The sequence below is a fragment of the Neolamprologus multifasciatus genome, chromosome 18 (assembly GCF_963576455.1).
Source record: "Neolamprologus multifasciatus chromosome 18, fNeoMul1.2, whole genome shotgun sequence".
NCBI lineage: Eukaryota > Metazoa > Chordata > Actinopteri > Cichliformes > Cichlidae > Neolamprologus > Neolamprologus multifasciatus.
Genome location: NC_140456.1, coordinates 13,406,452 through 13,420,028, shown reverse-complemented (window position 1 = coordinate 13,420,028; position 13,577 = coordinate 13,406,452). Strand labels below are relative to the sequence as shown.

At 39.9% G+C, this 13,577-nt stretch overlaps 1 protein-coding gene across 1 annotated transcript; it reads right to left on the bottom strand.

Moving 5' to 3' along the window:
* Positions 1 to 6,708: 6,708 nt before the first annotated feature.
* and2 (actinodin2) lies at positions 6,709 to 13,010 on the bottom strand. Its single transcript, XM_085139647.1, has 6 exons — positions 12,947 to 13,010; positions 12,312 to 12,407; positions 11,204 to 11,248; positions 9,353 to 9,516; positions 8,032 to 8,856; positions 6,709 to 7,810 (listed from the first exon to the last, which is right to left on the bottom strand). The coding sequence occupies exons 2-6, from the start codon at positions 12,382 to 12,384 to the stop codon at positions 7,418 to 7,420; spliced, it is 1,500 nt and encodes a 499-aa protein (XP_084995773.1). The 5' UTR covers positions 12,385 to 12,407; positions 12,947 to 13,010; the 3' UTR covers positions 6,709 to 7,417.
* Between the last annotated feature and the right edge of the window lie 567 nt (positions 13,011 to 13,577).

Sequence of the window (13,577 nt, the reverse complement as noted above, 5' to 3'; positions counted from 1 at the left end):
CTGCAGGTGGTCACCTGGCTAAAAATGTTTTCATGTTATGTTACTGGTCAGAGCCTGTTCCAGATAGCCTAGTCCTGGAAGTAATTACAAGACTTAACTAAAGCCCAAATCTGTGTTTACACAATAAAAATTCACCAGAAATGAGCAGGTTAGCATTCATTGATTATAGTAGAAAAACTTGAGTATTCTAACTTTAGGAGTAACTGACAGGTTTCAGCTTCACATGCAGACAGAAATTATTAAAAAGTCTTTGAGCGTTTCGTACAGCAGCTGCCGACAGCTTACCGTTCCCTCCCTCTGGTCCCTCAGCAAACATGGTAGACCAAAGGCACAACTGCATAAAGAGTAATAAAACTTTAATTCATCGGAGAAAACAAAAATTACCTCTGTATTTTAATTCAGAAATGAAACAGGCTCAAACAGCCTTGGCAGGGAAGAAATAGCACTGAAATATCTTGGTGCAATTACTCCCCTGCAGCTGCGGGCTCTTTTCTGTGTGACAATAAAAGAGGCTAGATATATTAGGACGAATGTTTATGTAGGAAAATACATTTTAAGAAAAGAAGCAGTACAGCTGAGAATCTCTGCGGGGTTTCTCTTTATGTTTGTGCTTTTTTCTGTCATCTACCGCTGGCTTGAAACACAAAAATGTTTAAGGGAGAATCAGGTGATACGTTTTCATTTAACAGGAGACACACAGAATTAGAAATTAAAAACACAATCGGCTTATTCTTTTAATTTCCCTACCAAAATAAATTGAAAAATAAAATAACATAAAACAAAAACAAAAAGCTGAATTTTCGCACTCGCACTAAAACCAATCGTGTAGCATCTGCTTTACTTCAGTCACAGCAAAAAAAGAAAAAAAACACATCGATATGCAGAAAGTTCATCAGATTACTTAATTCAAAAGCACACAGAGAGCTAATACAGTGCTGACCTTTCAAATGACTCACCCACTCTGCTTGTCACACTTGCTTTCTCGCACAACTTTTACTCTCCCACACTGCTAACCATTAGCATTTCCCATCACCTCTGAAACAGTAAGATAATGCAGAGTGCACAGAGTGGTCCAAAAAAACATAATTATCATCTGTAGCACGAGCGCGGGGCTCCCTACGGGCCGCTACAGTCGAGGCCTTGTCAATTTATGGCTATAGTCTACCTTTTCACTTTATTGCTTCACTCATATAAAAAAGCAATCCCGTGGACAAAGCAAAGAAAATGAAATCCTGTCTTCAAATTGCTACTTTAGACTCAGTTAGTTTATTGGTGGGGAGGTTTTAGTCAACTCAAAATCCCACTAACCTCAACCAGAAACAGCGCAGACTAATCGCAGAGCCACTAAAGCTCAGATATCCACCTTTCACTTTAGTTCTGACCAAATGCAGCATGTTTGTGCCTTTGAGTTATTAATAAATATCGTTTCCATTAGTTTTGTCATCCTGCCTCTAAATAAAGGATGGACTCTGGATAAAAATGGCTGCTTTGGAAATGGCGAGCATAAGAAAACCTGCAAGTTAAAGCTCCTTTTTTTAAAAAACAAAAAAACAAAATCTAACCACCAATACTGAAGCTGGCTGTGGACCCTGTAGGGATAATACATGTAGGTGTGTTGCACATGGATATAGATTTTTAGATGTGAATAATTCAGAGACAAATCTCAAGGGAATTTATGTGCATTTAGTGCCATATCTGTCTATCTATCTATCTATCTATCTATCTATCTAGGTAAATCACAGGCAGGAGTAGGAGGGGAAAAAAGGGTTTTCATGGCAGATAAACTCATCAGTAATTTAGTAATTAACACAAAACAGGCAGGCGTGATAAACCAGTAGACTAAATGCGTTCCGCTGTGACAGGCTGAAAGGCGCTTATCTTAATATCATAATGTTTAAAATCCACAGTAATTATTCTTCACGGAGGCGTGAAATTGATTCCAAACATTTTCTTTTTCTCCTCCTCACACGGTTTGATCTTTGCTCCCCCGAGACAACCTTTAATGAAATTCAATTTTGAGCTTTGACACTTTATGCCGCTCTCACACGTCTCACACCGAAAGATATCAAAGTTTGATCTCTGATGAAGTGTTTCGTACAGCTCGGATTTTAAAATGTTTTCACTTGTATCAGCGAGGGGTTGGACTGCTGACATAACCGATGCTGGATAAACTGATTAATTAAGAGAAAGGACTTTTATTGATAATGAAGGCTTTATTAAGGCAGGCCTGACACGCACACTGAGATGGAGACTGACTCTGTCAGACAGCTGGATAACCTGAAGCAGCTGAAGCAATGAGCTCTGAGAGGTCAGCCCCCCCTGCTGGAGGTGACATGGAAACATGAAGCCTAACACCCCAAAATGAGGTGAAAGCGCCTCTGAAATGTTGTACTTTGTCTTCTTTATCTCAGTTAAACACATTTACACAGGAAATGGTTTATTGGATTGAGGCTTAAATGAAGCAAATTAAATTTTGAGAATTTAATTAGTAGGTCACCTTTAAAAATTTCATTTGTGCTAAAATGATCTGAGTGAAACGGCTTCACAGTCAGGACTAAAGGGCACGATGAGATCTGATAAAAGCAAGAGTTGTATTTCAGCCAGTAAAAGAATTCACACAGTAGATTTTAGCAAGATGTGTTTATAACAAACAAGTTACAACTACAGTCCAGGACCGATGTTACCATGTCATGTAAAAGAGTAACACTCTCCGTGTGACAGAACACCCCTAGAATTTATTTTAAGGTAATTTTTTTACCTAATAATAAAGAGAAATATCAAGATTCACATTTTAAGATTAATTTAATTTGCACCATGTATGATATGTTATCAGGGTGAACAGGCCATGATTGGAGTGGATATTCCAACTTGATAATCTGATTGTGATACCATTGCATCCGTGGATCCTTGTTTTACTTTGTGGTTTCTCTGATGAGCTTCTGTGTTTTGGTCGTAGTTCCAGTTCCCCAGCATTTCCCGGTCTGTCTTTAGGTACTTATGCCTTCTATGTAGAGCCCAACCAATATATCGGCCCTCGCAATATTGAGTAGTAAATCTAAATTTTAAAAGTACAGTAGTAATGGGACAAACAGTCTTCAACCAGAGTGCACTATGCAGCTTCCCTGTTGGCAGCACATGTTTGGAAAGCCACAAACAACAACCAGCTGACCTGAGTTGTGCAGATCATAAATGAGTAATCTACAACTTGTTGTAACAGTAAATAAAGATTTTTCTCAACCCTTCTCTGTCAGACCTTCTCTGGCAAACTTTAGATAGAGCTGTTCACATGTTTTTTTGAGAAGGGGGACATTGTAGGGGCTGCAAGATTTCAACCTATTCCCAATGGTGTATTAGTGACTGTGGTTCCAAATTCCTTTAGATCATCAACAAGCTCCTCCCTTGTGGTTTTGGGCTGATCCACCACCTTTCCACCTTGCTACTGCTGTTACTACTGCACATTCACCTAATGTATATACTATATATATAATGTTCTTACTCCAAATCAATTTCTGACTTTAATGTAATGTTTTTATTCTGGATTTTTGTTGCCTCCATATAAAATGAATGAACCATACAATTTAGAGACTGTTCATTTCTTTGTAAGTGAGCAATAATTATTCCCCAAATGTAGATTAGACCCCCCCCAATTTGAATCCAGCCTTTGCATGGTGGAGTACATGAATGCCTCCCCAAGCCCAGTGAAGTTAAATTGTTGTAACAGCATGTGATAGGCATGTTCCTATGGTAACTGAAAGAGTCTGTGGATTAGTTGGATCTTGCACACATTGTATATTGTATATTAAAATTTAAAAGTTCTGTACAGAAATAAAGCAGTATTCATTTAAAGGACTTGCACTACAATGTATAACCTTCGGTCCTTCACTACACTTAAGAAAGTAAGACCCTTTGAACTCACAGACACAGCAGGGTAAACCACGCTGGTCTGATGCAGCACAAGCACAAGAGCTCAGCACAAGTCCAAACTTTACAGGACAACAGCTACAATTAGCCACACGCAACGCTTTCTTGCACACATGTTGCATGCAGGTAGTCATTACAGGACCCAGCCGTGTATTGTCTGCCTTTAAAACTGTCATCGCCCACAGCCTTTGCCTGCTCCAGGTGACTGTTGTGTGCTTCAGCTGCTGAAACGTTTGTTATTGAAAAGCAGTCCTTGTATCTGACAGCTGCAAACCATTTCTGAAATGTGGAGTTTCAGGTTTTGAGGGAAAAACAGCACCAAACGGCAACACCACCTACTTCTTAAATAAAGATTGAGAAAAATGCCTTCATTCATCATCCAAAGTGAATGTTGGGTCTCATTTTTGTTGCGATCAGCTGGTAGACTCTCTGATTCTGTTATGTGTGGAAAGAGCTGTATGAACCCATAAAGAAATTTATAAAATTACCCCATCTATGTGCTGAAGTACACATATTACTTTTTATGGTCTACAGGAAGCTGAATATATTAACATGTACAGCTATTATTTAATAAAAATGCAAGGAAAAAAATTGCAGATTTTAAAACTCAACAGCCCTGTTACAACCAGACAAGCACAGGCACACAAACTCTATTTAAAATAGAACGAGATAAGCAACTGCTAACATTTGTCTTCTTCTGGGGATTAAATTGTGCTCAAAACATTGAAAACTTTATAAAACCTGAAAACAGAAACTCAAGAAGTTGCAGGAGTCTCCCAGACATCCTGAGTTAGGATATGCTTGATTTACAATGAATGTGGGGGTTTGTACAGTAACAGCAAAAATGCCAGTTTGCAGCTGCGTACAAGCTAGAAAGCCTGCATTGATTAATATTGCCAGAATAACCAATCCTAAAACAACTACACTAGCAGTTTCATTTCCTGTTTCTCGTTACTTGATCACACTGAGATTCTTTACATGTCTAGTGATAAACTGAACAAATGACGTGACATCCAGTTTAGAAATCTTTGAAATATCTCAAATCATGTGTACCATCAAGATTTATCTGATTAGGTGTCCAGAATCAGCACGGCAAAGACTCCAGTATTGTATTTTCATAGATTTTAAAGTTTTTCCTGCTGATAGAGACCTCCCCCGAGGTCATTCATACTACACCAAAGTAATATAGTAAAAGATAAATAATTAAATGACACAACAGTTAGACACATAGAAATGTGTTTTGATTCTTCGAACAGTTTGTCCCCACTAAAATAAACAATTAAAAATAGGACATTTTCTGTTAATTAACAAAAACTTTCTGTTTTATAATTACAGGACACACAATATTTGACACATTTATTTCTTATAATTTAAACCCAAAGAGTTGTGCTGACAGATATGTTATTTACTACATCAATTTTTCTTTAAATATGCTGTTGAAATTGCACTTTTTTTCATATATTTAGATCTCTAACAGATTAATTGGAGATAAAGTATCTGAATTTCGGGAGCGGGACCATGAGTTCGGACCATGAGAACTGAACATGCTCCTTTCGGTTCTCATCTATATAAGTTCCCCCAGCTCTACATGCTGTCCGTTCTTGTTTACGTGCCCCACCTTTCCTCCCCTTTTCAATTCATTAACTTCTTCACTTCTATTTAGTACATGGGGATCTGCCAAGCCCGGGAGCCACCACCAGTCTCCTTTGAGGCCTTCCCCAAACCGCAGCTCAATTCATGTCCAAGCCATTCACCTCTATCTACTAAAACGCTGTCAAACCTCAACTAAGGACGTGGGCCCAGCGAGTGAAATGCAGAGTTAAACTTCTTTACACTGGCAGAAAGGAGGGTTTCACTGGTCCAGAACACAAAAGTGGGCAATCTAAAATGAATATGACATCCATGCTCTAATGCATTGAGTAGCATTATTGGCATAACTGGTCCTTTAAGCTTTTAGCTCCATACTCTGGACTTCCAGCTACACAGCAGGTTGTGCTTCAGATGAATGAATTGGTCACCATGGAGCTGTAACCTAAAAATATATATTTTGTGGGGTAAGCCTAACCTTAAAGCAGTCACTAGGTTTTAATCATTGCTAATTATATTTCTGTAAGTTTATGGGATGTCACCGCAGCATGAGCTCATTCAGAGCTTGTGCAATTTGGACTTGAATGAACTGAAGAATTTCTAGCAGCAAACACCTTCACCCACCTCTGATTTAATGATACTTAACGATGTCTGTTTTAGCTGTTGTTTGGAATTGGGTTCAATCAAGTGAGCATGTCCAGGCCTAAATTGTTACCTGGCCCATCATCTTCATGCATTAGCAGAATGCTAGCATTTCAAAGGACTTACCTTTCCTGTAAGAAAAACAGGGCATTTGTGATTAACTCAGACATATTATGGATATTCTACTTGCCCAAACTAAGAAACAGTGTTGGCAGTTAGCTCCATTAACTCCATCCATGATGGCTAGCTCAGGTGCAGCTAGTTTCTATACTATAGGTGTCACAGGAAGTGGAAGGGTTTGCCATGATTAGCCTCATCATTTCCTGTTTGCATTCGTGTTTCTCTGACAGTAGAAGCAAAATGAAAAGAAAAACACTGCCTTTAACCTCAAAAACATTCATCAGGGGTCTTGCAGGGTTGCTTACTACCTTTCAAAATATATATTTATATTTATATATTATAAATATAAATATAAATATATATTTATGGTAATTGTATTTGGAAATAAACAGCTTATTGTTGCACATGTTGCAGCAATAAGCTGTTTCTATAATGGGCACAAACCGGTGAAAGCCTAACACTGTTTGCCAGCTGGCACAATACACCCCTGCATGTTCACTGCAACAGCTGGGGACTGATGCATGGAAATGATGTGTATAATCACGGAGTAAGCATCACAGTATTTGGAATAGATTGACTCTGTGTTTTGCTTCTTCTCTTTTTCTATGTTTAGCTGCCAAGCAGATGTGTCTGTGACCGCAGTGTAAACAACAATTATCTAGAAATTAAATTCAAGTGATTTTTTTTCTTTATTTAGAACTTTACAAAATCTAAACAAATGAAGTTCTGTGAGGATCAAAGTTACAGAAAACCACTGAAACTAACTTTAAATACTCTGAGGTAAAAGGGAATGTACAACAGAGAGAAAATCCTGCCCACTAATTTAAATTCAAAGTAACCTAACTCTACCACACATCTATACAAACACCTTTTCGACAAACATACAAACATAACACACGATGCTATACGTGGCATGGCACTCTTTTCTTGTTCCTACTTTATAAGACCAGACTAAAACTAGGAAGCCTTCACCTTGTTTGAGAGAGTGAGATGGATTATTTAAAAGCTGCATTGTTTTATGATTGATCTGAAGCTTTGTGAGGCCTTGAGGTTTCTGTCGAAGGTTGTGGTCGAGGAAAATTACAGACTGCAGAGTGAGCTGCATTGCCTGGCAGGTGTTGGTTCTGAGACTGATTTATTTTAAAATCTATTTGTACTGGTTCATGACGCCCCTGAGGAAATCTTCGAAGCGTGGAACAGCAAGCTGTGGACCAGCAGCCTCCTTGGCCGGCTCATCTGCAGCGGCGGCTGCGGCGGCGGGCTTAGCACGACGCAGGCGGCAGTTGTAGTCGTATTCAGGATCGCAGTCTGGATCAGGCAGGATTATGCCATCCTCACTTGATTTCATGGCCTTGGCACCAGAGGGTGGAGCAAACTTGTGACAGTTGGGGTCAAATGGATGGCAGAAGAGCTTGGCTGGAGCCATGACCTCAGCCTTAGCCTCACGACTACTCTCGACTGGGATGCAGTCTCTGTCATAATGCACATAGCAGTCGTAGCCCTCCTTGGTCTTGCCACGGACACCAAGTTTGTAGCGTACCTGGTTGATTAATTGATTGATTCATATGTTTTTGGATCAGAACAGATGCAAAGCAGACCGTGAAAGCATTATTCAACATCAATATCATTTTACTACATTATTAAACAGACCAAATGTTAAAGAAAAGATGAATTAAAGAATTATTCAGTCAGAAGGATTACACTAGATTAGATGAAGTGACAGAAAAATTCAAGCCTATTTACAGGACTTCAGATTCAGACCTGGTGCTCTGGTAGCTGTGGAGGCGGCTTGCGCAGAGCGGCAGCAGCTGCCAGTATGCAGTATGGGTCGTAGCGAGGGTCGCAGGACAGAGGAGCAGCAGGATGTGCAGGCTGATTTATGGGGGCATACTCCACCACAGGCTTGGTCAGGCTGGCCAGCCTGGTAGTAGTCAGGGGGTTGCAGCTTGCATCAAACAGGGGGTTGCAGTGTTGCTCTTTAGCAGCCAGAGGAGCGGGTTGCATCAAGTGGTAGAAGCCAGTAGGAGATTTCTGGACCAGGGAAGCCATGCAGTAGGGATCCTTTGGGTTGCATTTGAGGGCAGCATAAGATGGAGCTGGACCTTGGGCTGGACTGTACCCATAGGCTGCTCTCAGGTGATACTGCAGACACTCTACATCTTCAGGTTGGCAGATTCTGAGCAATTCAGCCCTCTGCTCAGCACCCAGGAAGGGCTCCAGGACAGGAGCGTAGTAGTAGAAACCAGTTTGGCTCTTCATTGGCACCGGAGTATAGATAGGCGCTGGCACTTTGGCTGGAGCTGAAGGTGGCTCAGGGGCTGCAGATTTGCTGGTAACAGGGAACATGCAGTAGGGGTCCGTATAGGGGTTGCATAGCCTGACATCAGCAGACTTGATGGGGGCAGGCATCGCCACGGCCGCCTTTGGTTTGCTAGTTAACTCGGCGATGCACTCCGGATCTTCAGACTGGGCACAGGTCTTGTAGATTTCGCTGAGGTGGTTGAGGTAGTGGTTAAAAGTCGGTCCCTCCTCTGACCTGTGCTTGTTCTGCAGGTAGGCCACATACAGACGATCCAGGTCCTCAACCTGAAGATATTTGGAAAGGGGAAAAACAAGTTAACCTCCTCAAATCCAAAAATCAAATCAAATGATGCAGAGGCCATAGAGAGTAAAAGTAAAACAAAGAGGAACTCCAAAGATAAATTTGCACAAATCCTCTGTTGAGAAAAACAGTTACTTTTTCACTTTTGTGTAAACCACAGAGCTTTCACGGGTACTACACACTGAACACATTAAGAGGTTAATAGCTTATTTAAAAACTGTTCTGTAAAAATATCTGGGCAAATTTAGTTCTCTGAACTGCATAAATAAGGAATCTGTTAAAACTAAAAAGGTGGCTGAACCTTTCTGTTTCCTGCATTAAACGTGGCATATTTAATTTTAAAAAGGAGAGAAAAGCTCTCCTCAAAGTGCAGAGTAGTGACGCAAATTGTTGCCTCAATTTTTAAAGGGAAAACAAGCACAGTTTCATAATCGTGACTGGGAGAATCTGAATAATTAATGTGAAACAAGCTCCACTCACTCCCTCCTGGTTGTGGCTGTCCATGAAGTATTTGTACCATCCCCAGAAGTCAGGCACGCGTTTGAACTGGGGCACAGCCACGACGGGGACGTTCCTTCTGTCACGAACCAGCTTTTTTAGGCTGGTCATTGCCTCGGCTTTCACATCATCAGACACGGCGGCCACTGAAGGGAAGGAAGAAGAGAAAACATACAGGGCTGTAGTTAAACTATATATATCATTTACTGCTTATTATGAAGAATTTTATTTTTTTTTTTAATTATTAACACACACACACACACACACACATATACATAGGTATATATATATATATATATATATATATATATATATATATATGTGTGTGTGTGTGTGTGTGTGTGTGTGTATATGTATAGTATGTATAGATATATATGTATATATATATGTATAGATAGATATATATCTATATATCTATCAATGTATATAGATATATATAGACAGTTTTGTTTGTTAAGTAGGCTGAATTAGAGACTTTAGGTCCAGTGGAGATGTTATAAACCAATTACAGGACAGTAGAACTCATTGATATCAAACTAGAGCCACAGGAATGTTTAATGTAAAATAAAAACGCCAAATCTGTATTTGCAGAGGACACAGTGCACAAAAGTCTGATGAACTGACTGTTGACCTTCATTAAACTGCATCTATAATTGGAACGGTAAATCCTGTTGGCAGCAAAGGATGCAGTTTGTTATAGTTAAGAGGCAGAGTCCATAGATGGGTGACAAAGAGAGATCACCCTGCTCCCCTTAGCTGTAGGTGAAGGAGAGCTTGAGTTGTGAATCTATTGTGCAGAGAGTGGGCAGAGCTTTTTCACACTTTGTTTTAAATAGTCATTTCAAGAACAACACAGTGACAGTGATTGTGTTTAAAAGCTCCAAAAGTTTAAAATACACTAAACACAGTTATTATTTCTGAAACCATCGTTATAAACGTCTGTCTTTGGATTAAGGTGCTGTCCAAGTACCAAAGAATGCACTCAGTGTCCCGGTGCCAGACAGCACAGGAGACCCACAGAGATGCCAATGCCCCAACAGGGCAGAATATATTAGAAGGACCTTCACTAATTTTAATTATGTTCCTATAGAACGTAATTATATATACTACTATATAGGCCCTCACACAAGTAACAGTGAGCAGGTCCCTTTCCACTGGTACAGACCAGGTGAAGCATTTTTATCGTAATATATATATAAGCTGTGTTAAGTTTAAAGCAAACCAAACATCATTTTCTACTGCTTGAACTTCACACTGAAGCTTTAATCTGGGAAAGCATGGGCTGGCTTTTACAGCCACCAGAAATACATCGCTATAGAAGGCTGCTGCTGTGACTGGCTGCACCTCCATAAGATAGCCTAGAAGCTCTTTTATATTTAATTTAAATGTGTGAATTTCATCATATTGTTGTTAAATCAGGTTCATCAAACTTTATCTCAAAGGAGAAATTTTCATCAACAAAAAAATGTCATAATTTTAAGTGGCCCAACTATTTCTATTATAAGTAGATTAATCTCTTAATCTCTTGGTAATTATCGTGTATCATAGGCTGACGTAGTTCTCATAGAGCACTTTAGCTTCTTACTTTAATCCATTATCACAATCCTGTTTCTGTTGACTAATTGTTTTAGCTCCAAACTAGATCTCCTCAGACTTTGTGTTTTACTGTGAACCAACATGTGAGTTATTTGGTGCTAATTGGCAGAATGGAAAGAAAAGGTAGCTACGTGGAGCATTTATCTCCCTATAAATAGCAGCGTTTAAGGTTTCTGCAGTTGGTTTTTAGGTTGATGAGGTTGTTTTGCCCCACGTTGCCACATCATAAGTCCTCACCTTCCTCCTGCTTGTGCTGCTCCACTGGAACGGCCCCCAGAAAATCTGTAAAACACAAGCAGCAGCCACATTAGCAGCAGCAGAGACGTTCACTGATTAGGAACAGATGTTCCGCTTTACCAAAACATCAGGGAAAACGCTGACCCACTAATAAGCCCCCGGGTGAAACACGGCAGGTGCTGGAGCGCCAGGCAACATCCTGCAGATTAAATCCCCCCCAACACCAAGCCCCCACCCAGCCCCTAACTTGTATCGTATATCTTTGAACCAGCCCAGTGAAATTAATGCAGGTACTGGGGGCCTTCTTAAAGTTTACCTGTAAAACTACAAAGTCAGGCCTCACACAAACTAATTACAGATACACTGTAAAAATGTCTGGTGGGAGGGGAAGGACGTCTCCGGGTCTCTTCTGCTCCTGCTGAGGTTTACAACTACAAGAAAACAGCCAAGTCAGCTGATTATCCCTGAAACTTTCATCTAGTAATGTGGAAAATCTTCCAAAGGGGAGGCAGTGATAGATGTGTTTTTTATGACCGCAGAAAGGTTTTGTAGTACTAAAGGGCATCATCATGACAAGCCATTTTACTGCTAAAGAGAGAAGGGTAATGGTGTTCTTATGACTCTGTGGCAGAGATTAACGTGCCCGGGGTTGGACTACACTACCAGGTCAAAATGCTTCTAAAGTATTTTTGTTTAAACCAAAAATAAGGAGAAAAAAAATCAGTACTCAGGTCTTTAATTGAAGTAAAGACACAGAGGAAATCGGAAAATGTAATTTATTTAAACCAAAACATACTTACAGTATCAAAAGTAAAAGTATCGTTATATACGTCAATAGACTGTCAGTGTGATAAATAGTTATTGATATGCTGATGTTAAAAGAGCATTGTACTGTTGGTCTTTTAGTTGTGTTTTACTACATGTGTCAGACGTTCAGTATGTAATAAAGATGACATCAAGCTTTAGGAGTTTAAAGGGCATCTAGTTCACCTTCACTGGTCTAATTTAAAAATGTTGTATCTGAAATCTCAAAATTAAAAAAACAACAAAACAAAAACTGATGTTTATATTTCCTAATATCATAGATGAAATTTATGAAAACTCTCACCTGGTAATAAAACAGCTGCTAACAGGAATCCTGTGCGGATCAGGGAAAGCGACGGTCGCCCAACACGTGCCATTTTCTGTTGTTTCTTTGTGCTTCCTGGGGGAAAAGGCAGTTAACAATATTCAGAGTGTTTGCAGGCTGAACTTCTGGAGGCATAGTCTATTATTTCAATGCGACGAGAGTCTTATAAGAATTTTATTATTTTTGGGAGGTTTTTTTTGTCTTTTTTAAGGCAATTTTTCATGTAACTGATAGATATGGAAATCCTTGAGAAGATAATGCACTTGGAACAAAGAGAGCGCTTTTATTTAACTTTCTGATGCCAAGACAATGGAGAGGATTGAGGACATGCTGTAATAGAGCTTTTCAGAGATTAACGAGAGAAATAAGATGTCACTTCTGAATATCAGAATATCAAATGAAGCAACTGAACTCAACAATTCAAACAGCCAAAAGCTTGAGATGTCCTCTTGGATCGATGCGTGGAGAGCTGCTTAATTACATCTGTTGTTCTCAAAAAGACAGATGGCTTCTAAAAGTTGGACAACCTCACTTTTCTAACAAAGACAAGGCAGATGATACTACAAGCGACCACTCCAGAATTATGAACTCCAGGGGTTATTATTGGCCCTTACCTGCAAAAGGTGTTGAAGTTGTGGCCTCTTGGTCCAGCAGCTGTCTCGGGAAAGGGGAGGGGGCTCTCTGCACACTGGTTATCTGAGCTGTCTAAACCTTCTACCTCTTTGCTCTCTGTATGGGCCGGACACACACGAAAACATTTTAAAGGCGCTCTCTCGATCATTAAAAACAAAAAGGCATGTGATACAGTTTGCCCGCTCCAGGATTGGCTCCTGTGTTGCCACCCATCCAACCAATAGGGGTCCTGTAATTATGAAAGGTGAGAAGTATGACAGTATAACTGCAAGGTACCATTTAGAGCTTCTTTCCTCACAGGTTTGGAATTTATTTTATTTTAAAATAAAATAAATGGGAAGGTGTGAATGTGAAAGGTAGTGTAAGTGGGGCACTCACAGAGGTAAACCTTAAAGAGACTTTAGAGCATGAGGTACTCCTGGTTTTCCTGGTACTTCCCAAATATACTCTGGAACTAGTAGATAAAATCATCCTCCACAACTAAGGGAATGAGTCTCCTGTGCTTTCTTTTCAAGCTTTCTCTCCCCAGGAACAGCTTTTCCTGCAGAAAATCGACTGCAAATAAAAAAATATTTCTACTCTGTTGCGTCAGTGTATTGACTAATGTGTGGG